This window comes from Festucalex cinctus, chromosome 1 (genome assembly GCF_051991245.1).
Source record: "Festucalex cinctus isolate MCC-2025b chromosome 1, RoL_Fcin_1.0, whole genome shotgun sequence".
NCBI lineage: Eukaryota > Metazoa > Chordata > Actinopteri > Syngnathiformes > Syngnathidae > Festucalex > Festucalex cinctus.
Genome location: NC_135411.1, coordinates 14,394,160 through 14,419,890, shown reverse-complemented (window position 1 = coordinate 14,419,890; position 25,731 = coordinate 14,394,160). Strand labels below are relative to the sequence as shown.

Genomic DNA, 25,731 nt, shown 5'->3' with positions numbered 1-25,731 from the left:
CGCCGTGCAAAAAATAGTTCCCGCTTTGCTCCACGCGCACACCTTCTCCCCCCTATCCCTCACTTTTCCATATCCCTTCCTCCCCCTCTCCTGCAACTGTTGGCTGCAGACTCCGGGAAGCGTCGCTCCGGCAGCCTGCCTATCGATTCTAGCGGCCTGGAAGCAGAGAGGAGCGTCGGACCGGTTTAGCCTCTGCTACCATTTGCTGCGCTATTTTTAGTGGCCGCCAAATAAAGTGGTCTCTCATGCTTCCACTTGTGTGTTCTTGAATTTGTACCCCCTCCCCTGTTTTACATCCTTCACCACCACCTCCGCTGATATAAGTGCCCCTCACTCTCCGTGTCCTCTTGACCTCTCCCCCCCGCCACACACACATCTCCACCATTCTCCTTTTAAAATAGTCCAGGACACTCTCCTTATGGTTGTCTTACGCTCACCCCTATATTTAGAATAAAGGCGTGTTGGCGTAACGGAGCTGAGAGTGAGGTTCAATGCAGGCCAACAGTGCGCATTGCAAGACAGTCAGGAAAACAAATAATGCGGTTTTCCCATTCATTTTGTGTATGGTCAGTAGGGATTGAACAAACAGGTCAACAGGACGTCACCTCCATCACTTCACAATGACTGTTATAGCTTGAAGCCGTTTAAATGCCAATTGTGTGTTTTGGCATGAACAACATGGACACCTCACTGAAATCAACTGATGTTGGGTTTACGCAGCAGACTAGCAGTGGGACTTTTGGAAATATTTCACAACACATTTTATTTTGTAGCATCGGTCATGCAAAATGCGCTCACACTTATCTGGTGAACAGTTTTGGTGTCAGCTGTCAGTGAATGCATCAACGCTGTAAAAGTAAAAAGACAGCATATACGGGAATGTATGCTGAGATCAGGGGTGTCAAGCGTACGGCCCACGGGCCGAATCAGGCCCGCCAACGAGTTTAATCTGTCCCGCAAGATGATCTTGTAAAGTTAAAATAATAATAATAAAAATAAATGAATAATAATAATAATAATAATAGACCAATTAATCAGACGGCCAAAATCAAAACATAATGTATACAGAACTGAGCTGGATGTCATTATTTTAAAAGAAAAACATAGACCAACATAAATCAAACATACACTTGCTAAATATGATACACATTGAGCTACTGGTAACACAAACGCATATGACATGGATTAACGTCCTATAACTTCATTAGCTGCACCACACAATGCATTCTGGGAACAATATATATGCACAACAGGTAGATATACCACGCCCAGAACTCATATAGGCCAAGTGTTGCTGCATACCATTTCCATTCGTGTTATTTTTTTTTGGAACAATATATTTACAGTTGAGCCCCGCTATTTAGGGCTGGGCTGCACATCTGTGTATAACCGGCGCAGTGACGCCAAGTGTTTTTAAGTTATAGTTATATACCATGATTTTACCGGTCCAGCCCACTTGGTAAATATTTTCCTCTATGTGGCCCTTGAACTAATATGAGTTTGACATCCCTGGCTTAGATGATAAAACTTAAAACTAGCACTGGCTGATCAAGAACCTTTTTAGGGTGAACATGAACGTTTAGTGTCGCAAAATACGTCTTGTGTTTCTCTCAACTGTCTTCATCCGACAGACACTCTGCAGTGGCAATCTTCTTCCTCCTTCCACTGGCCACACCCCTGACTCACTCATCCAGTCACAAATCACAGATACGTTCATGGTTTCCCACAGTGGTCTCCAACCACCAGTCCATGACCTGGTACCTACCGGTCGAATTTCGCATTGCCTAGCTGTCTTGTGTTCATGTTTCCAATCTGGGAGCGATCATACATAATTTGTAGAGAAAGCTTATCTTGAGGAACCTAAAATGACAGAGAAGTCTTTTCAGGCAATTTTTGAGCTTTTTCATCAGTCTTCTCTTGACATACATGTCCAAATATTAATGTTGTCAGCATGTTGCCAAAAATTGGTCTTGGCAGTTGACAACAGTTTAAAACGCGCTACGCTATGCTATATAATTGTTAGCTTTGTTTTTCATACATTCTGAGTTGAACACTTTTGATATTCTATGACAGCGTATGTGTCACCCACTTACTTATTTCACTTGTTAATTGTAGAATACTTGCTAATACTGACGCTGCGATCATATGGAAGCCAGTTCTCGTAAATGATATCATGCGATTAATTAGCGATGTGTATTTTTATGATGGAAAATATAATTAAATCACCAATGCATGAGTCCCTGGCAAGCTTTTTTTTTCAGAATGGAGATCATTTGCCATAGATTTAACTGTGCAATTTAATTAATGTTTCCTCGTCACAATTTATAGGCTTTCAATTACTGTATCTTCACGGCCGTTGCATAATTGAACGTTCAAACGTGGGAAATTGATTCCGAGCTAATGTATCTTCTTAAAACACGACCTTACTCAGCCAACCAAAGCGGAGCATTCCAGTAGCACAAGTGGCAAGTGCGACTGAATGTTGCACCTGTTTGCGCCCTGCAGTAGCATCCATTCTACCATCTAATTTTAGACAATAATGAAGATATGAGCTACAGTTAAAATTGTGCGGCTAGAGAAAGATTAGCTGCATGCTAACGGTTTTTCCCAGCTGCTTTGTGTTCCAAGAGGCTCAAGAGGTGTTCAATTTCCAGTTTCCACCAGGTTCCATCTTGTGGAGATTGATGGGTATAATTTTTTTCCCTTTTAAATTCATTTGAATTGAGTTTATCTCACAGATTTTGATGGTTCTTAGCTGTTGTGTAATTACTACATCTCGAAGCTATAATTTAGTAGAGATTGAAACAGGGAGTGAAACAGGAAGTTTGTTGTACCTTCTGGAAGTATTGTAATTCTGTAAACGGACTGGAGTGCATTGAGTTATGCAACATCTGCACCGTGAATCAGGACATATTTGAGCTTTCCACCACCCTTCTGATCAAAATCAGAAAATATCCGGTTATCAAATGTATCAAAGATTATTCTGAGTCATTATCCTGCACGGAAAAGGGTAAGGTGCCAACAGAGGTGGGCATTGTCAATAAGCGTTTTTCCATCGCCGGAACTTTTGGAGAACTTTTCAGTTTCCCTTGGTAAAATTCAGTTTGGGCGTTTGTCCACCAACAACAATTACCAGGGTAATTAAATTACCCAGGGGGCATCCAAGTACTTTCTCAGCAGCAGGAACTTTGAGGGGGCGGGCTGCAATGACCATGGCTGATAGGTCAAATTTGGGGGCGTTGTTTTTACATCGTCTGGACTCAAACTCATTTGAATTAATTACCGAGAACTAGAAGATGCTGTGGAAACACAATTCTAAATTCCCTGCTGAAATTTTACAACCAAGAACTCCCTTTACCCAGAACTCAAAGTTCCTTGTCTTGGTGGTGGAAAAGCAGCTATAGACTGGAATTGGTGATTGATGGAAGTGCCCACGTATTGGCGTGTCCTTCAGTACTTTCAGCGAATGCTTGATAATGCGAAGCCTTGAAAAAATGCACGGACTGAGCACTGACTGAGCACTGACTGAAGCAGGATTACTTCTGTCGATTGCGGTGAGTACACATGGTCCTTCTCAATCCGTGTAATTTTGTGAGGCTTCGCATTATCATGCATTCGCTGAAAGTGCTGAAGCACACACCAAAAAGTGGGCACTTCCATCAATCATCAATTCCAGTCAATGGCGATGCCCTAACCTGTCAAAAGCCAGATTGATATTGTGATTCATACTCAAGGGAGTTTCTCCACAATATCAATCAGGGACTTCTCCACGTTTGTTTGGTCGGGAATGGCGGGACATTCTGTGCGATACTTCGAGCTGATTGGGCGATGCAGCATTGTTCACGTTTGTGTTGACCAATCACGGCCATGGATGAAAATGTCTTCATTCTCGTCGAAGGGAGGAAAAAAAGCCAGAACATCTTACCAGCTAGAAATACACGCAGCACCTCCCTCTGTTCAACATTCATCAAGGTAATTGTGAGTAATTCTGCAAGAACAGAATTAATTGCAGCGTCCATTCATCCATGTTAGGTTTGCTTCCTTCTCCCGCCGTCGGCGCTGTCTTTCTGGTTTCGTCACAGCTGCATATCACGCCCCAAACACAATGTTGCTCTCAGATTGGTTCGGATTGGTGGAAATCAACAGGCTCGATACAAGACGAATTCTCTGGAGTTTGTGAACTCACAAATACCGCGAGAATTCATCTTGCGAGAGCAAGGTTAATGATGGCCCCCGCTGATGGCCAAGCATCAGAAACATTGTGTGTGGTCAAAGACAAGGATGGCCGGGCCACGGATTGTGTGTTTGAGACGTGCAACGGAACACTATAGCCAAACATACCAAACATCTTGAAGCTTGCACTGTTTGGCTCTCAATTGAATGGGACCCAGCAAGCAGTGCGTGCATCAGGAAGATTTTTGCCCGGCAGCTTCTAATATTTGTGTGTGTTTACTGATATTGAACCGATAAATGTGGTGTCATTTTCTTCCAGTATTGGGTCGATTATTATTAGTCCAATAATTATTCTGCAATGTGCATCCCTAATGTCAATTGTTATTTTGTATGTCACACTAGCATGCACTCGACCGCCAACTGGTTCAGTCTGTTTTACGTTCATCCCCTTTGCACGTCTTACGTCATTCCCACTATAATCAATTTGTACTCTTCGTGAATGTTGCTCTGAGCAGTTAATTGATCAATAGGAATAAGACAAGGGTCATCATCTAATGGATGGGCTTTGTTTGTCAGAATAAAGGGCCAGGCCAGGTTGTTCTTCCTCCGTCTCATTGAATTGGAAAACAAATAGCAATAGTGTTTTTGCAGAGCCACGTTTAATTAGCTGATTCATTTTCTCCGTACAACAAAGCATCGTGGATGGATGTAATTAGTATTTTAAATTAGGTGAGAACACAACACATTGTTTAAAAAGACGTTCGGTCTTTAAAACAGTTGTTAATTAAATTGGAGTCATTCCCAAGATTTTAGATCCCTCCTTTGTAATATACTGATTTTTTTCCCCTTCCATCATTCAACTTTAATTGCCATTCTTTGGTGCAGTCTACTTCCAACTCAGTGGAAGTCTTTCTGCTGATTTTTACCCTGCCCCCCTGTCAACATCATACATGTATAGTGCGATTTGTGGTTCACGTGTGCATCTTCATCCTCCCTCCATCGGCCTTACTCTCCTTCCCAGCTCATCCACGCCCCTCCTCCCCACTCTGTCGCCCGTCCCTCCTCATCCCTTTCCACCGTGCATCATTTGAAGAGGCAAGGCTGCTGAGCGCCGGGGAGGAATAAAAGTGATTTATGAATGGGCCACCCTTTACCTGGGAAAGCCAGTGGCGGCAGAGCACGCGCTCTCTCGCTCTCTCTCGCTCTCTCTCTCTCTCTCTCTGATCCAGCATTCCATTGTTCCCCGCAGCCACACTGCAGGAGAAGCTCCTCTGCTTCCGCTCCTGCGTCTGATCTTTTTATCGTGTTTTACGGCCACCACGTTGCTGTTAAGTGACTGGCCGACTGCACAGATGCCTACAGTGTGTAGCAGCCGTGCTGCTGATGTTTGCAAAGCTGTATTCTGTCAGTTCATTGAAATGCAGTTGGCCATTGTGTGGGTTTTTATTTTCTTGAATTAATCAGGTTTAGAGCTGTTTGTAGCAATGGGAAATATATCTACAAAAAGTGCAGTACAATTAATGAATGGGGATGGTCAGTCCACTCCATTTCTCAGATTCATTTACAAAAAAAAACACCTAACAGTCAGTGAATAATTTTTTAAATATATACAAGAACCCTTGGTTTAACGTGGCATTGCGTTTCCATGGCGGCGACAAATCGAATTTGTAGTCGAATTGTGCCGTAGTATAATTGTTGAACAACTAAGGTTTTTTTTTTTTTTTTGTTAACGCTATTTTGATAGTCGAAGTAATTGAGTAGTTGATGACTTGATTTTTGTCAGCACAGTACAGTGGCCCCTTATTCCCCAATCAATTTTGCATCACAGACTGGTTTCATGTAAAGGCATATATTTTGATGACCCGGCATAGAAACAAAATTAAAACAGGTTAAAAATACTAATACTAATACTAAGTGTAACACTGAATGTAGTTGTTGTATTTAGTGGGAATCTTATGCATGTTTCTTTTCAAGTTGGTCTTATCTTGTTTTCCAGATACATTGTAGCTAGGTTAAAAAAAAAAACAAAAAAAATAAATAAAAAAAAACTTGCACTTTTATTGTATTTAAGGTCATACTTGCATATTTTTTTAAGTGATCGTGTCACCAGTCTCATTTCTGTTAACATATTTCCCCATGCTTGTTGCATAGTGCGAACACATACCGTACTGCACAAATGTTATGACAGTGTCTTGAAGTGACACAAGTCTCATGATGTTGGTGCGTGATCTATCGTACAACTTCTGTGATGAATGAAGTACTCGTTAACACACAGTCGTCGTCCACGCACAATTGGACATGACATTTTGGCGACAAAAATTGAGCCACTTTGCGACGTCGTCCTCATTTCTGCTATGAACCTAGCGGCAAGCGGACTAGCTGAAACTAGTGACGCGAGGTCACCGCAATACTCGTACGCAGACATATGGAGACTTGGTTAAGTTATGTTAAAGTACCACTGATTGTTACACCCACCTAAGTGGGGAGAAATTCGTTCTCCGCATTTGACCCATCCCCTGAGGGAGCGGTGAGCAGCAGTAGGGGCCACGCTCCAGAATCATTTGGTGATTGAACCACCCCTATTCCAACCCTAAATGGTGAGAGTCAAGCAGGGACAAATGGGTCTCATTTTTATAGTCTTTGGTATGACCCGGCCGGGGAATGAACCCACAACCTCCCAGTCTCAGGCCGGAGACTCTACCACTAGGCTCCTGAGCTAATATTAATGGAAGATTTAAAAAAACAAAAACATTTTGCCATTAGTTGACTTCAAACTAAATGTTGATTTGTAGTACTGAAATTGACAGGTCAGTTCAACCTCTTCTATAGTCTTATCACAAATCTTCACTAATGCAGAATCTTAAGTTATTATTACAGTGAGAATTTGAATAAAAGCCACATTTAGACCATTAATAGAAAACAATCGAATCAAAAAATAGGAAGCACGGTGGTTAATAAGCGTGTTTTTTTTGTAGATTTTTTTTTTTTTTTTAAATGTCAGTATTTTTACTAGAATGAAATTACAATCTCTGCCACTTGCTGAAGCTCATTCATCCAAAGACATCAATACATCTTCCTCCCAAACTGAATACATCATGGATTTGGTATACTACTGCTTGTAAAGAACACATTTCATTATTACACTAAACACGACAGTAGTGAGGTTAAGCAGTGCACATGATGGATGGATGGATGGATGGATGGATGGATGGGCCAAAAAGCGCTTCTCCACAAGAAACTTTTGCTTCCAACTAGGGGTGTCACGATTCGCCAACTCCACGATTCGATTTAAATTTCGATTTTGGGGTCACGATTCGATTTTTTTTTCGATTTTTTTTTTTTTTTTTTTTTTCTCCGCTCCCCCACTTTATAACACAGAGGCATATGCTTCTGTAGGCTAAGGCTAGTCTATGATCATTGGTTCTATTCATTGTACAGTAAATCTTATTTCAAAAGATCGGCTACATATAGGTGATGCAATTTCCATATTATTTTTGTGTAAATTTATGTAATATATGATAATTGACATTAGGCAGGAATGATCAAATTCAAAGAATTTATTTACAATATAAAGTTAACCGTCTTGTTCTTACTGAAGTGTAAAATAAAAAATAAAAAAACAAAAACAAAAAGTCACAGTGGGTGCCTGCCATCTATTGACTGTTTTTGGTTACAACAGTGTGCTGTGCGTTCCTCTTAAAATAATGTGCAATGTGCAACAACAACAAAAAATATATTGTATCCAAAGTCATGGAACAAATACAGCCTGAACAAACTATATCCCAACATTTACAGTTGCTGGGCATACTGTAGCGTGGTTCAAGTACACTAATTAAATGTTTGAATCCAGCGTTTTCCAAGGCTGCAGGTCTGCTGCTATAAATAGACCTATGGATCTGGCGTTTCGCGCGAGCTGAAGTGTGTGGAAGTTTCACTGTAAATGAGGATGAAATAGTTGGTTGGACCGTTGTTTTCCCACTTCTAGTTGAATTTGATAAATCTAAATCTTTGTGATGCCTGCGTAAATGTCCCGTCATGTTTGTCGTGTTTCCCGTTGTTACGGCTGGCGGCTCGGGCCATTCAGTTTGAATGCGCCAGCGCGACACTCTGATTGGAGGACTGTGCCAGCGCGACACTCCGATTGGACGACTGTGCCAGCGCGACACTCCGATTGGACGACTGTGCCAGCGCGACACTCCGATTGGACGACTGTGCCAGCGCGACGCTATTGTGTATCCGTGTATTATACCCCTATTAGTTATTGTTTCTCCTCCGTTCTGTCAGTTCTGTCAAATGCGGTTATTATTTGTTCACCTTCCACTTTCACTCCCTTGTCAAACCCCTGCCTGAAATTTCAATTAAAACTACTCAGATGTTAAAGTCGACCCGTGTTTATCTACTCTATATTTTCTGTTATTGTGTTACTTCCCTTCCCCTTGACGAGCCGGGCGTAACACCGTGGCCGAGTACAGTACGCGCACATAGCATATCTTGCAACTGTGGTCTTTTTATCGACAACGTGAACGTTGTCGACATAACTCACCGGGAACGCAAAATGTTTCCAAACTGGTGACGAGAGAAGCGGGAGCGGCTTGAAGCACCATTGCTGTGTCTGTCCGCGCTTGCCATCATGACTGCAGGAGAAGTCAGCTAACAAGTGCCGTTAGCTAGTAGCTGAATGGCTGCGTCTCATTTGCTTTCCTGGGAGGTGGCGGTGGCGGCGGTGGCGGCGGGCGCGGGGGGGGGCATCGAATCGTGTGTCCTCTCTTCTATTTCGATGCTCGAAATCGTGACGTAATTTCGATCGATTTCGATAAAAAATCGAAATCGTGACACCCTTACTTCCAACCCTAAATTTCAGAACCCTTGTTCAATCAAGCCTTATGCAGGTAAATCCATGTAATTAAAAATGTACAGTGCAGGGACTCACTCAGTCTGGCTACCCCCCGTGCGCATACATTATGACTTAATTGCAAACCTCCGCCCACCCCCATTGCTAGAAGTGCCGTAGGTGTCCATCTATCTACGTGAGCGGCCAGATAGATTAGGCTTCAGGACAGGCCGATACAAGCGCCATTCCCCGTGTGACCAATAGGAACACCCACACATCCGGCCAAGACTGGGCCGACAATGGCCCTGAGCCAATAGATTAGCTCAGTGGTGCTATAGCACTGTCTGTCCTGTGGCGTGTTGAAGTCACCGACAGCTACATTGCTGTAGCTTATGCGGGGGCAGAGGGAGTGGTCCGTGTAGTACATTACAGAGGGTACTCAAGGACGTATGTAGCTATTGGGAAAGCGACTGTAGCACGCATAGAAAGGCGCTGCCATTGTGCTTTGGTATTTATTTGTGCCATTTAAAGGGCTTCAGCCAATGCAGCTAATAAATACTATAGAGCAAAGTGATATACTCCTGACCGCAAAGCTGTCAGACATCTTTAATACTTCTTAGCCTAGTTAAAAAACAAATGCACTTCATATATTCATTTTATGCACTGGAATAGGTAATTGGATTTATGCATATGCATATGCTTTGCCTTTTAACCATGTGCTTCGCAGTCCATCAGGAGGTGATAAACATCCATAAAGTCATAGCAGTGTGTCTATTATATGGTTAACACAACAACCAAGCATAAATCGTTCTTTTTGTATACCTTTCTGGGTGTTACTTTGATACTATGCATTTTATTGCACGATTTTGACATAAGAATGTCATCTGTAGTGATATTTAAAAAAAACTTGGAAATTCAACATTTTTAAAACATGAACTTTTACATTTTCATTACCTTTCTTTGCTGACTGGCTGGGAGAAGTGACACGGTTCTGCTGCATTGTAGTTCCCCATATTGCTGGGACAAAATATCGATAGCGTTTTTCCTGAAGTGCACAGCATCCATCGACCAGCATTAAATATGGATACTGAACCTCGGTGTGTGCCGTAAAAAAAAATAATGAAGATAAATTGTCCCCTATCTACAACATCAAAAATGTTAAAAAAAAAATCTTAATTCATCTTTAATTCTGCTGTTTAAATTATGAGAGAAATTTATGTTTTTATGATTACCTTTCAAGAACACTGTTTTCTGTACAAATTTCTCTTACCGTCAAATATCCTAATAATAATAATAATAATATAATAATGTCATCAGACTGTTAAGTGGCATAGAGTAACACATTTAATTTATTTATTTATGATCTTGGCCAATGTGCAACATCCCGTGTGGTGATAATTTCCATGTTTGTCAGCCATGTGGGGTTTTAGAAATCCTATTGTACACAGAGGGACACGTATAGTCTGACGTTCCTATCGCAAACAAAAGCTAAAATGATGAATAATGCAGGCCATGTTACCTCGGTAACTCATATGGACGCCAAAGTCAGCGCGGGTCCCATCTAAATGCATTCTGACAGGTCAGACAGGCTGAGAATATTTGCATGATTTGTCCCAGTCAGACAGGTATTAATGTAGAATTTGGTAGAGAAAAACTTTCATCACGCCCTCTGTAGGTCATACGTATTTGTGGAATGCGTTTAAATTTCTTTGGCGGCTTATCTACACAATACATTAATTCTGCTTCCATTTCACTCTCACAGTTAACAAGTCAGCTGCTTGACATTTTGTGCGTGAGGCCTGTCGCTTAAGTGTTTTGTTTTTTTCTGATAGAAGACCCTTTGAATCCTTCTTATTTACCACTGAGAACAATAATGTTAATTACTGAGCTGCTTCTACCACAGTATCCTCCTCTGCATATACAGAACCAGCCATATTTTTCCTATTAACCTAAATGTAGCAACTTGTCGTGTCACTTTAGATATCTACTTTCAATTCATTACCTCCCACCTCAACAATTTTGGGCTGGCTTCCTGCTTGCAAAGACAAATTTTCAACATGCGTGAAAGCAACGTTTCATAGGAACTCAAATTTTTTGGAGGGGCATAACTGTCTGCCCATGCGGTGACAGCGTGAGGGGCTGTCGATGGAAGGACCTTGAGGGCGACCGAATACACCACTGCAATGCAAAGTCCCTCCGCTGCTCTATTTACTAAACACACAAAAAAAATCTGATTAATTTGACATGCCATTTATAGCTACTTAGCACACAGGTATACGTATTTTAATTCTTAACATCTGAAACGATTTTTTAAAATTTTATTTATTTATTTATTATTATTATTATTATTATTATTATTATTATTATTATTATTATTATTATCATTATTATTTATTATTATTATTATTATTATTAATTTATTTTTTTGTATTTTACTCATTAAAATGCATGAATATGCTACAATTGTGAGTCGGTTTAGTTTCAGACAAGTAATATAATCAATGTTATCACAATGCAACACTATAATGTCACTATTTGATTAAAAGTACAAGTACAGTACTTCTGGTGACTGTGTTCAGGGGGGAACTTTGACCTACATTATGTTTCTGAACCAAATAACGCCAATAAAAACAATACATTGAGGCTCAGGCTATGGTGATATTATAGTATACTACTATAGTTGCATATCCAGAATAATAACACAGAACGGAAAATAACATCCCAATTATTTAATTATTCGTTTATTTTGCAGCATCATTAAAATCAAACAGGGTGGCACTGTGGATGACTGGTTAGCATGTCTGCTTCGGCTTCGGCCTATCTGGATGGAGTTTGCGTGTTCTCGCCGTGCCTGCGTGGGTTTTCTCCTCCCACATTCCAAAGACATGCATGGCAGGTTAATTGAGCTCTATAAATTGTCCCTAGGTGTGCCTTGTGAGTGTGGATGGTTGTTTGTCTCTGTGTGCCTGATATGCTCCAGCACCCCCGCGACCCTTGTGAGTAAGCGGTTAAGAAAATGGATAGATGGATTAAAATCAAACAAGACAAAGTGAACCGTACATAGCTGAATGTAAACAATCTTCAAGTATCAAGTGTAAACATTTAAAACATTGCAAACTAATATGCACTTATTTTAAGTAAACAAACCTTTAGTAGTAACAGTGCACAACTTTGAGGTCTAAATATTGCCCTTTTTTTTTTTATTTTTATTTTTATTTTTTTTTTTAATAAAGAAAAGCTGCCTCTACATACTAGATGAACTGGATCAGGTACTAATTTAGGATAATGATAATTCTACTCTTACACACTTTTTCAGAATCATTACTTAAACTCTATCCTGTATTGCACACATTTTTGGAACAAGAACAAAAAATACTTCTGCAAGATTAAAGAATTCTGGACATAAAGTGTAAAAATAGTGCAGTATGTGCAGTAGTGTTTGCCGCCCTTACACTTTTCACACCACATAATCGCTCAAGATCATCTTTCAGAGACATCCAACGGTAAATTTTCACCAGGATGAACAATTGTTGAGTATGGAAAAGACCTCAAATAACATTTATCTGGCCAAAAAATAATAACAATAAAGAAACTTGCGACTTTCACACCACATGCCCAGGACCTAATTACGTGCTGGCACACCACAAAGAATGCTGACGACCGCCTCCATTAGATGCTGGCTGGACAAAATGGGGATTAGTGTTGAAATTTCAGTATTTTCCATCAGTCATCCCCAGGCTAAGGAAGTACAGCTTTCACCAAAAGCATATTTTCACCTCTTAATTAAGATTAATTAAGAGAGGAATGCAAATGCATATCATTTGCCACGCTGCCCAAGAAGCTTGCATTTGAGCTCTCATTCACATCCGGTAAGGCCGTAACATCCGACTCTTCAGTTTCATTCCCGTATAGTAACGATCTCGGGTTTCTAAGCAGAACGAGGAACGCAGAATACCCACCAATCGCACAATATTGTGTTGACGTCTGAGGGGCATCAGAGATACTCTAACATAACAGAGAGTACAATGTGTGCATATTGACTAAAGAGACTCAGTTTCATGAATGCAAATGGTTCATTGCAGCAAGAGTACTTGAAAGCAGCTTTCTTGAGCATGCTGTGAGTTGTAGTATGTCATGGAGGGCTCTTTGTATAATAGTCAAGTGGGAGTATTGCTTGAGCGTTTGTCAAATATATTTTGTTAATTCTATCCTCATGTTAAGAAATAAAATATGAAACACAAATAAATGTACATTTCACGACATGCTTGATGCAACTGAGCATCACTGACCTATGATAACCTTGTATCGTCACTGTATGGCTGACTTTTTGTAGACTTAAGCCTTCAAAAGTCTAGATCAGCGGCCGCCAAGTCCAGCCTGTTTTCCATGTTTCTCTCCACTAACACACCTGATTCATGATTGGGATCGTTATCAGGCTTCTGCAAAGCTTGCTGATTAGCTGATGATTAGATTCAGCTGTGCTGAAGGACGGAGACATGGAAAACAGGCTGGATAGGGGCTCTCGAGGACCGAACTTGGAGACCCCTGGTCTACATAATGACGATTCTAAAGTGCCTGTAAAATGAAAGAAAAATAGGAAAACTAAACACAAATTGTGTAGTTTTACATTGTATCTCAAAAATAAGTCTTCATCAACCTTTTGTCAATATCTTCTTTTACTTCTTCCACCCATCCATCCATTTTCTTGACCGCTTATTCCTCACTAGGGTCGCGGGGAGAGCTGGCGCCTATCCCAGCTGGCTCTGGGCAGTAAGCGGGGGACACCCTGGACTGGTTGCCAGCCAATCGCAGTCTTTTACTTCTTGTATACTGTATTTAGAAACAAATCTTTGAATTCATTTTACAGGGTCTTTAAAATTACACAACCTGAATGCCACAAACATGTTTGCGATACTTTAGTAAACTGACGTTTTGTAATTAGTCTCTAGTCAATATAAAAAATGCCCACGATGTATTTATAGAGTTACCGGTATGATGTGTAAAAAAATATCGCAGAAATTCTTATCTATGGTGATGTTATGATTATGAACCCATATTGCCCATTGTAGCGATCTTTGTAAATTTAATGGAAGCAAGATACTGCGCGATGAAAAAGACACATTTGGCAACCTTAAAACACTTTCTAACAATTATTTTTTTCCCCCTTTGTTTTCCTTCATCTGCTGTTTAAATGAAAATGTAAAACTTCATAATGTCATGTTTAGATTCTGCATAACAAATTTGCCAGCTAAATTTGCCATTAAACTATGAATTGTATCACACATATTTGTTACCCTACACATTTATATATTAATGCTGGTGCCGAAATGAAATTGAAGCTGTGGAGTGTAAAGTGAACTAAGACAGTAGCATGAGAAAGTAATTGGGCCATCCTGAACCAATGGGATATTAACACGCCATTGGGCCTCTCTGACTTCCCACCTCCGCCTTCATAAATGAATCAGGACGTCCCATAGCACCAGGTGATTTAAGGCTAATTAAAGCTTAGCCTTTCCATACCCCCACCTACTTGTACCAGGGATGTCAGGCCATTTTATTTGGCCGCTTGCAAACAACCTTCAAGGTACGGACAATAGACTGATAACCAAGACGTCACGGGAACGCACGCGTCGCATCTCCCCCACCGCTTCTTCGGTTTATGCAAATAATCCCTAATAAAAGCACGCCAACCCGGCAGCCTCAGGTACAGGCGGCAGGGGAAGGTCACATTGTAGGGGGAAATTATTCTCTTCACAGCATGGTAATGAAAAGTCTTTTACAGAGCAGAACCCGTCAAGTTCTTGTCTTCCAGCTCCTGTGCAGCACCAGTGACTCAAATGCGACCCGCCTTGATTTACTCCATCCACAGAGGTGCAGACAATGGCTATGTGAATGGCCCTGATGAAGTGAGGTGCTATATCTAATTGGCTGCATGGGATGGGGGTCATGGTCAGGGTGCATTTTAAGTGTCTGTACTAGAAACGGCCATATTAGCACCTGTCGTATTTGTTTTGAAAAATGCGTGGATTACCCAAACACTTGGGACATTTATAGATCTTATTGACAAGACCGTATATTAGAGCTTAAAAGTGTGGAACTCATTAAAAATAATAGCGATGCCTTTAAACATCTATTTGCCAAAACGGATCATTTGTCAAAACGTATGTGGACGTGTCAATGGTCAAAATAGTACAGGTCGTTTTACGACGTTCTCAATATGCTGGGTTTCGAGGTTTGTGTCATGGCTTAAGACATGCGTCATCACGCGCCACAAGACTGCATGCTCATTTACAGCCGCATGTACAGGGGGGTGGGGGGCTTGGAATGTATAACCAGCAAAAAGTGAAGAACACTGTACTGTTTTTCATCTCAATTTCATATTCATGGCCTGGAAATGTTTTTCATATTACCAAAGTCTAAAGAGCCAAAATCTAGGTTCTTTATTTGACTCCAACCTTTTTGAGCCTGAAAATGCTAAACTTGGAACTTAGTTTCAAAGTAGCCATTTTTAACATCAGTGGCATTACCGTTTCCATCTGAATGCTGAAAGCAGTAGTTTGCTAAAACATAAGTACCTCGCGGTCAAAACAGTAGTGGCAGATCATAAAATCCAGCAGTGCATAATTATTTACCGAACAGTCTTCATTTCATTCACATATCCCGTACACCAAGACAAAGAATAAAAAGTTTTGCCATCACCTTCTACTGTCGGCATCCGTACTGAAGTGTTTTCTATTGTTTTTTCAGGTTTGTGTGATTGGCCATTGTTCTGAAATGTTATTTTCCCACAAAAAAATGTGTGGAGTTTCATCCTTTTTCTATGAACATACACTACTACACCTCATTGAAATCTTATCCAAAGCAGAAATTTCCATTTGAGGCATCTCTGGGAGAATTATATTGACAGTCCAACTTGGCGCGCTAAAGCAGACCCAATTAAGCTCAGCAAATGTAAATATTTTCGACAGAACAATCTCCCAAAGTCCACTTCACAGCTCAGTGAAGGATGTCAACTTGTCTTGGATATTTTTACTACCCACAAGGTCAACTATAAACTTGGCGTTACATTTATTTCCGTTTGATTAATGTTTTGATAGACCTGATCACCCGTAATCGCAAGATTGCATTTATTTAAATGTAATTATACACTTTATCACCTATTTTGCTTTGCCAAAGCAGGTGGCAGTGCGCTGCAAATAAATTTCTGACGTTGTTCCTGAGCGTGAGGACATAGCTAATGACTGAAAGTATGCCAAACACGTCTCCTACATCAGAGCAGCCATATGTTTTCACGCCGCCATTAATCTCCGTCGTGGATGTTGACTGTGCCCGTCCTGCCCACATTGTCACTCTTCACTTCCTCTTCCAATACCCGGCCACTGACCAGCACACAGATGGGCTGTCAACCCGGCCCAGGCCCGCGGACAGGGCCCCAGCCCACAAAGCCGCCTCACATGTCTGGCATGCGGTGACAAACAGCGCCGTCCCGGTCAATGACAAATTACAGACCCGAGACAGCAGCCCTCAGTGGCCCTCTCCTGAGGGACTTGTGGAGATCTCTCGCAGGGTGACCCACTTTCACAGCATCTTCCATTTAACTTTTTTCTGTTACCCTTACAAACAAACATAGCCTCCTGCTGTTACAGACACCATTCCCGGTGGTCTGTAATGGACAACTCATAGATTAATATAATAACATGTAATTAAGCCATTTACCAACCAACCACTTAATAGCCCCTTAACCTTAAGTCTTTATCATATAAAGACAATTTTGGATAACTGCTTCTAACTGACTGATGACCAGTTCAGGGTATAACCTGCTTCTTGGTCAAAGTCAACCGTAATATGTTCCAGCTAAACTGCAACCCTAATGAGGACAAGCACTGTAGAAAATAAATTAAAGGATGGTGTAAAAAGATTTTCAGGAAGGCTCTTTTATTTATCAGCGTACAAGACGTTTTCCGATATGTTGGGTCTCAAAGGACTTAAGAACCCTGACCGCAACCCCATTGGGCCCCCTTGTTCCAACATTTGATCATCTGACCAACACATGAACATGACTCGAAATAAGCGGTTTCGCATTACAGTTTGCGTTTCAAAATACGTTCAAAATGTTGTCCCTCATTAAAAAACATTGAATAGCAAAATTGGGAAACAGATTTTGAAGGTTGTCAGAACTATCTGCAGAAACTTTTTTTTTTTTTCAAAAAAAAATCTTCGCTGGGCTGGATGTGATGCACACGTTAAAGCTCAGTGCTACTTATGCCCCAGCCAGCTAACTAGCTAGCTAGTAAGCAACAAGCTTTGCTGACTCCTATTGCAGGTTAACTCGTTAGGACTCACTACTGAGTCAATAATCATCACTTCCTGTTTTTTTTTTTTTTAATCAATTTAGCTTTGCTTCTAGACAAGAATATACAGTCACTGTTATACACAATTTGTATTTAAGTAGTAAAAACTCTTGATCATATACAAAAGAAAACCAATTGTTAATTTGTTATATTTTCATATCCTTAGTGTAAACCCTAGCTTCAGGTCCATGGGATTAATATGCATAAAAAATATGTTGCTCCACAAAGTTAGGAAGTTGCTACTCGAAGTCATTGATGCACATAACTGCTTCGCAAAAAAAAAGAAAAATGCCTTGCAATACATGATAAAAATTCCCATAGTCACACTCCAAATCCAGTAGCTGTATCAAGTGATTCTTAGAGCGTAGAACACATGGATAGGCAGTTGTGCACAAAGTATTCATCTAAAACGGTTACAATATTCTAACTGGCATGGTTTCTCAACTGCTCTCACCTCGGTGACCAAAGTCATTAAGTTGGGATGGAGTTATGTGGAAGACAAACGAAGCAATTTTACTAATATTAACTTTGAAAACATGTGCCACGGTTTAAACACTGCATGACGTTTGTGACCTTGAAACGTATGTCGAAGTCCACTATTTAAGAGACATAATGTATGTATCACTACGTCACTGCAAATGGCACTATAAATTTGGCAAAAACGGAACGTCACCTTCACCATTGTACTTCACCGTCCTGGATTTACAGTATTTGCAGTCTAAGCTGACTAAAGAAGTGTAACGTACAGCACTAGGAACGGCTTTCATGTTATAGCTTCAGGCGAGACTCTAACGTGACAAGGTCTTTTCTTGCATAATTTGCTTGTACAAGTCCCAGAGTAAGAAACTCCTTCCCGTTGGGAGCGCAACGGATTGAATTAGTCGAAAGTGTCCCTCCTCCTCACAACCCCCCATGAGAGGTTAAATCTACAGTAGGCGAGCAAATAGTTTCTCCGTAACAAAGGCAATGCGTCGTGAATGCGTGATGAGGCGGGAGGGGCGCGGTTGCCGTCACGTTTAAGCGGCGCGCCTCTGCATTAAGTAGTTGAAGATGGCTGCAAGCAATGCAGGTGCAATAGGAGTGAGAAGGGAGCGAGAGAGAGAAAGATCTATGCTGCACTGTTCATCACTGCAGCAGTACAGCACCGAGATACCTCGTGCCGGCCCCTCGAGTGGCCGTGCTGATGAGGCAAAAGCCCACCATCCTGATTACCTCGGCAAACATGTCATCCTTGAATTTCTTTCATTTTTCATTGATTATCCTGAGTGTGCCACCCCCTCGTCGCCCGTGCGTCCCCTCCGTACGGACCCCATATTATAAACGCTCCACATAAGGGATGCTTGGTCATATTGAAGAGTAAAGGAATAAAGAGGAGATGCCTCCCTTTGTCGCAGTTCAGACATGTGCCCTTGCGTGATTCTTGGGTACTAATCAAGGTCGAAAGTGTTCCTCCTGTCTTGGCCGCTTGAATGCTTATAGAAGGTACAGCGTGTCCCTAACCACAAATGAGATCAGTGAGATCAGACCAGTCTTTTACTTACTTTTTATATTTCTAATTTCATACATTCTTTGGGAAAAATACGCAGCCCTTCAATTTGCGCACTCATGCACCCTCCCCTCTACACTAAGGATGAGTTCCATTTAATTTAGTGTTCATTCATTTGTTTGCAGATTCCAGCACAAAAAAAGTCTGGTGGTATAGAGATAATGACTTCAAGCTGCAATGCATTGTAGTGCAATTGTTCTAATTATATATTTACTGTCAATGTTTTTTTTTTTGTAACAGTGCGACATTGAAGCGTCCTCGGACTCTCCCTTCATTTTACTCAGTTTCGCAGTGTGCACGCACCCTCTAAATGACCTTCGACCAGAAACTGGCTCCCTTTTATACCATATCAGGGCACTTGCGTTAAACAACAGGGTGTAAACAATATTGTTTTTACCTCCAGATGTGAGACACTTTGGTGGGGACAAATGGCTTTTCCCTTTTTATCTTGGTGTGAAAGGGGGTTGCTGGCTCAGGTTGGATCTCCATTTAGTAAAAAAAAACAACAAAAAAAAAAAAACAACAACCAACACCGGGTGTCCTCTATTTACGATGGAGTACCATTCATATGTCAACATAATCAGAATTTGTACGTAAAACTGTAAGTGGTGCCGTCTATCACCAGGTTATTCTGAAGCAGAAGTGGACTCTCGGATCCACTGTTTTCTGGCCTATCACCGACCTTTAAAAAGTCTGAACTGCCAATCCCAATTTTTATTCCCAAAACAAGCAGCATACACCTTCAATGTTTTAATTTTGTTTTATGCTGCGTTCTCACCAAAAGCGAGGGATGGCGATTCGGCGGCGCGTTTGCATTGTAGTCAATGGAACGAAAGTGCGTGGGTTCATTATGCTGCGTTTGTAACCTCAAACATTCAAAGGTTTTGAGGAATTTTGATCACAGTTTCCAAGAGGTTTTAATCATTTGAAGAATTGAATGGCGGACTGGATCAAATGCTGTGGTGGTTGCCGGTGCATGTCCCACCTGCTGTGCATTTCCCACCTCTTTTATGTATGGAGCTGACAAAATAGCCTGATAAGTGACCAAAAAAAAAAGAAAAAAAAGTCATTCATTAAGCTGCGCCCCCATCAAAACGCCCATCCATACATACTGTATCATAGAATCAAATAGAAAAACATTTAACTTTGGCAGTAACTGAATGTGCCTTCTTATGTCGCATAGCGTGTTCTTATCATCTGCACAAACTCGTTCATTTCTTCCCACTCCTTAACTTGAAATGTAATTATTGCAGTCAATATTTGTATAAAACACTGAGTATGAAAGACACTTCTTGACTGTAGATATTAAAAGAATCAGCTGCAACAATAAATTCAATTGGCAACCAGGATTGTTTTTTTTTTTAAAACACACTACTTTTGCCTCAGACCACGTCTCCCATTCATTGCAGTTAAGTAAGACTAAAGCTGATCACCATTATTTGTTTTAAATAATAAACAGACTGCAACAATATACCAACTGCCGACAACCTTGATTACAAGTGGCAGTAAAAGTACATTTTTCGCTGAACCAGGATCCAAATCGAGGCATTAAACCGTGACTTATGATGATGATTTCAGTGTAAAATATCAATGCAATACTATGATGACATTGCGAGCTGTCGTTTCCAACTGGGAGGAACATAAAGCAGCTCATAAATATATGTTCGTCGTAGGAAGCAGAGAACACAGATCCGCTGAAACATTTTAAAACATTAAACATACACATACAGCATCCAGTGATGGCTGTGAAAACATAGATTTATGTTTCCTGCGCTAAATCTGTCATTTTGCGGCACATTTTTATGAAATGCTTCGCCCGGAAAACAGTTTTTTATTATGGAAATGTGACAGTTGTCGTCCGACGGCCGTGATTAATCGCTGCGCGAGTTGTAAATAACGGTGCTTTTGGGAGAGCCACTCGTCCTTTAAGTTGATTAAATGCGCTTTTAGCCATGTATGAAAATGGGATGTGGTGTAAATGGATCATGCTGTGTAAGAGATGCTCTAACCTTGGAAACTTTGTTTGCTTACGGAACCTCACCCGATCCCCGCCGTGTGATATTTAGACGCAGCTGGATTAATTTTGACATTTCATATCACTAATTTAGACCTTTTGCCCAATTGATTTTATCTCCTTACTCTCACTTGCCCTCTCACCACTTTTTTTTTTTTCCCCTCCTCTGCAGTGCCATGCGTGTGTTGTTATCCAAACTGCCCAGACCCTGGATCGTGGACGAGAAGAAGGATGACGGATACACCGCACTGCACCTGGCGGCCCTCAACAATCACGTGGAGGTGGCGGAGCTGTTGGTTCATCAGGTAACGGCGAGCGAGCGAGCGAGCGAGCGGGCCCCTTGTTCATTTAAATGCCTGCCGACAAATGCGGCAACTGCGCTCCCTGCAGCCAGCCAAGCTGTACTAGGCCACTCGAAGCTGCTGCAATCTTTTTTTTTTTTATTGAATCCATACGGTTGGCGCGGCCTCCAGGGTGTGTTCTTTAACGCCGTGTACACCCCCCCCCCACACACACACACTTTTAATTCCCCCATGAATTACAGGAGTTTGCCGCAAAAGTCACCTGACTAAGCAGCAACTGGGTTATATAGGATAAGGTGCGCGGCAGAAATACAGCTGCAATGTTCCCCACATGCACTTGGAAAACCTCACCCCCTCCCCATAATTCTCCGCAACGGGCTGTTTCGCAGCGATGCTTCAGCCTTCTGTTTAGCGCTCATGCGGGGCGCACTGCAGATTCCCCCAGCCAGCCACCCAGCCAGTCTTATTTCTTGCAGAATTAATTAGCAAACTGATCGCAATCATTAGCTTCCCTGCACATCTTCTCAGCTGAGGAGTTTGCAATTTTGGGAGTAATAATCACACGTTGTGCTGTTTGATACTTTTTTTTTTTCTTTTTTTTTTCCCTAAGCCAGCCCGCTTGCCCTTCTCTTGACAGATAAGGTTAAAGAAACATAAGGTTGTGTTATGGTACACGGAGCGTGAGTGTTTTGACCATTTTTCATCATTCAGAAAATTATTTTTGAGTCTTGTAGTGCAACCTCCAAACATTTTAGGGGAAATATGCCTCAGTAATCAAATCACAAACTTAGGAGGCTGAACAGCCATCTGGCATGGCATCACACAAATTCCTGAAGACTTTGCCTTGCCTTTAGACACATAAGGCTAACCTAACAAGTATAATGACAACAAAAGAACCTAAAATTGCACTGGAGTGTGACTTAAAAGTAGGGATGTAACAATAATATCAATATTGTGAAATTAATACTCAAATATATCTTCGTCGCCATGTCACAATATTAAAAGCTACGTATTAGGGCTACGTAGAAATATATATATATATATATATATATATATATATATATATATATATATATTTTAGAGGGCGGGGGCAATATGACGAGGAAAAAAAAGTGGCAAATTTGTCACTTTTTTTTGCGTCATATTGCCCCCGCCCTCTAAAAAAATATAGATTCTACGTAGCCCTAATATGCCGTCGTACATAAAAAATAAAATAAAATTAAAAAAAAGTTTGATTTCCATTTGTGCAGTTCTGGCACCCTCTGGTGGCTAGTTTTTAGTGCAATTTAATTTTCACAAGGCATGTTTTGGCCCTTCTATTTTTAAAATCTACGCTATTTGTCAGATGAAGCGGAACGTAATATGCTTGTGAACTGAGTCGATATGTGGAGGAACTCATTGTGTGCATGCATTAGCAAGTGCCTCAATATTAAGTGTTATTAGAGATTATAGGTTGTTTGTATGCATTGCTGTAATGTTTTTTTTGTTTGTTTGTTTTTAACAATATTGTGACCTTTTTTGTATCACCAACCTCACCACAATGCTGTGATAATTATCGTATTGTGACCTTCATATCATGATATCGTATCATGATGTTTGGATACTTATTAGTACTATGAGAGAGAAATCCATCCATCCATCCATCCATCCATCTACCCATTTTCGAAAGCATTTCCTCATTTGGGTTGTGGGTGAGCTGGCACATATCCTTTTTTACTTTGGGGTGACAGGCGGGGTACACTTTGTACTGGTCACCAGCAGGCTGGATGCATAATAGGGCTGTCTCCAAAATTTTTAGATTATTCTATCAATTATTCTATTGATTAATTGAATTATGGGTTCTAATTTTATATAGCGTTAAGTTCTCTCTTTTTCAAATGATATTTTCATCCGTTTCATGAAGGGCTACAAAATCAGAATAATTACAGTTGAGAGGCTAAAATGAGAGGATTTAGCCAATGTTAACCTAAACAAGGGCTCTAAACAATCACTGAATTATTGGTTAAGTTGATAACCGATTAGTTATTGATTAATTTTGACACCTTTAGTGCATATACTGTCGACTTGCATGTACAGGCATTCACACTTAAATTCACACTTATGGCAATTTGAATGCATGTTTTCCGAAAGTGGGAATACAGTCTTCCCTCACTATAAAGCGGTTCACTTTTCGCGGTCTCTGTATCGCGGATTTTTTTTTTTAAGTGCAATTTTGCATAATTTTTCACAGTAATATACCCATTTTATAAAATTTATGAAGGTTTGAACATTGTCAATGTTTGAACAAGAGAGAAATGTGAGAACATGTAAATGCCTCAATGAGAAAAGTGTATAAATTATGCGGTCGGGGATTTTAGAGCCTTAAAACATTTATAAGAATTGTAAACATAAAGCTAACTACTTCGCGGATTTCATTTATTGCGGGTATTTTTTGGAACCTAACCCCAGCCGAAAACGAGGGAACACTGTACACAAATTAATTTTAGATGACAAATGTGACTATGTGAAGTAGTAGTTAGCGTATTTGGGAAAGGTTGAGGGTTCTAATCTGGCTAAGGCCTTCCTGTGTCCAGCTTACTCTAACACTGTATAAACCATCGTGTAGAGCCTAAATTATCTATAGTGTGAATGATCTGTATGTGAGCAATGCAATTAAATAACAGTAAAACAGTGGAAAACTACCTACCACTACTATTTCAAGTAGCACAATATTTTGGCCAATGCCATAGGATAAATAAATTTGTACCTTGGTTTGGATTTTGGCTCAGCCACTTAACTTTATATAACATTGGAGTTGTTTATGGCTATCTGCCATATCTGCCTCTTGCATGTGTATGTAAATTTACTCATCTGTTTGCTTAATTTTTATGTCTCCTTCCTTGTTAATCTTTTCTGGTTCTCAGGGCAACGCCAGCTTGGACATCCAGAACGTCAACCAGCAGACAGCCTTACATCTGGCTGTAGAGCGTCAACACACCCAGATTGTCAGAGTAAGTCTTGTTCTTCTTCATCATGCGTTATGTCCAACACTGTAAGTCACACTACAGTAATGCTGTGTCAGGACAATCTGTCTTTTTGCATTGAGTTTACAACGCTGCCATCTTGTGGACTCAATAAAAAAGGACATTTTGAAGTACAATCCTCACAACAGTGAAACTCAACGGTGCCTGGAGCGACGTGTAAACCCGCTTTATGGCATTTACGATGTACCGTAAAAAAAAGAAAAGAAAAAAAAAAGATGGCCGCTAGAAAGATTTTCTTTTGTTCCTCGTCACGTTTGCACGGCAGCTGCTGGTACGAGCCGAGGCCAAGCTGGACGTGCAGGACAAGGACGGGGACACGCCGCTCCACGAGGCTCTGCGACACCACACGCTGTCCCAGTTGCGGCAACTCCAGGATATGCAGGACGTCAGCAAAGTGGAGCCCTGGGAGCCTTCCAAGAACACGGTAGACGTTCACTTTTTTTTTCATGACAGCACATGAACAGTTTCATCTTTGTTTCAGTAGTTATATACAAAAAGAAAAACTCATTTTTTTTCTGATTATAGCTTACAGCTAATAGCACCCCAGATTCAACAACAGTCAAAATCATTTAAATTAGGTACGAATTGACCTTCTGAAAAGTCGTTTCCTACGTGTTTGATGATTCAGTATAATATTACTTTAACTTTTTTAATTGAACTAGTGAAATAACAGAACTTTTGGAGCATATTCTAATTTTTTGGAATAAACCTGTAAAAGAGAGAGAGAGAGAGAGAGAGAGAGAGAGAGAGAGAGAGAGGGGGAGGGGGAGGGGGAGGGGGAGGGAGAGGGAGAGGGAGAGGGGGAGGGAGAGGGAGAGGGAGAGGGAGAGGGAGAGGGAGAGAGAGAGAGAGAGAGAGGGAGGGGCCACCATGTCGTGCCTGATTGCCGTATTGTCTCCCTACATGGATGGCATGGATACAACATGGCGGCCACGTCCTGTCTCTAAGGCCTAATAATCGGATGTCTTCGGAAGGTTAGACTTCATGATTTTATTTATTTTTTTTCTTTTGCCTTGATCTACTAGTGAAGTTCCGAAATCGCTAAAAGAATATCCTGAGAAGATTTTTCTCCCGCAGTCAGCTCAAAAAATGTTCGCGGTCGACAGTGATGTTCAATATAGAGGCAAATTTTTGTGTGTGTGAGTTTGATCACATGGATGGAGTGATAGCCAATCAGGTAGAGCCTGTAGCTCACATTGTTTCCAGCCACGAATAGAGGAGCAGCTGGTCGTGTTGATTGTTTTTGCCGATATTTCTCTCAAGTCAGTCAACACTGTAAAAGTGACCAGGAGAACAGTTTGCCGCCACAATGTAGTTATCAGGCAAGTTAGCAATTTGCCTAGTTTCTTTTTTTTTTTCTTTTTTCTTTTTCTTTTTTTTTTTACTACTACATGGCACCATGCTACCTCTCATAGGTCATTCTTGGTACTACAGCATACATTGCTATGTGTGGAGTGCTCGAGATCCCATTTTAAAAATGGGTAAAAATGT

The 25,731-nt window shown here is 40.9% G+C and overlaps 1 protein-coding gene across 7 annotated transcripts in view; it reads left to right on the top strand.

Moving 5' to 3' along the window:
• Positions 1-25,731, top strand: part of mib1 (MIB E3 ubiquitin protein ligase 1) — an 80,331-nt gene that overhangs the window by 35,956 nt on the left and 18,644 nt on the right. For all 7 annotated transcript variants that reach the window (XM_077518450.1, XM_077518441.1, XM_077518435.1 and 4 more), the window contains 3 exons: positions 21,088-21,220; positions 24,121-24,207; positions 24,506-24,664. In XM_077518450.1, the coding sequence (XP_077374576.1) occupies positions 21,088-21,220; positions 24,121-24,207; positions 24,506-24,664 (379 nt within the window). The remainder of the gene's footprint in view (positions 1-21,087; positions 21,221-24,120; positions 24,208-24,505; positions 24,665-25,731) is intronic.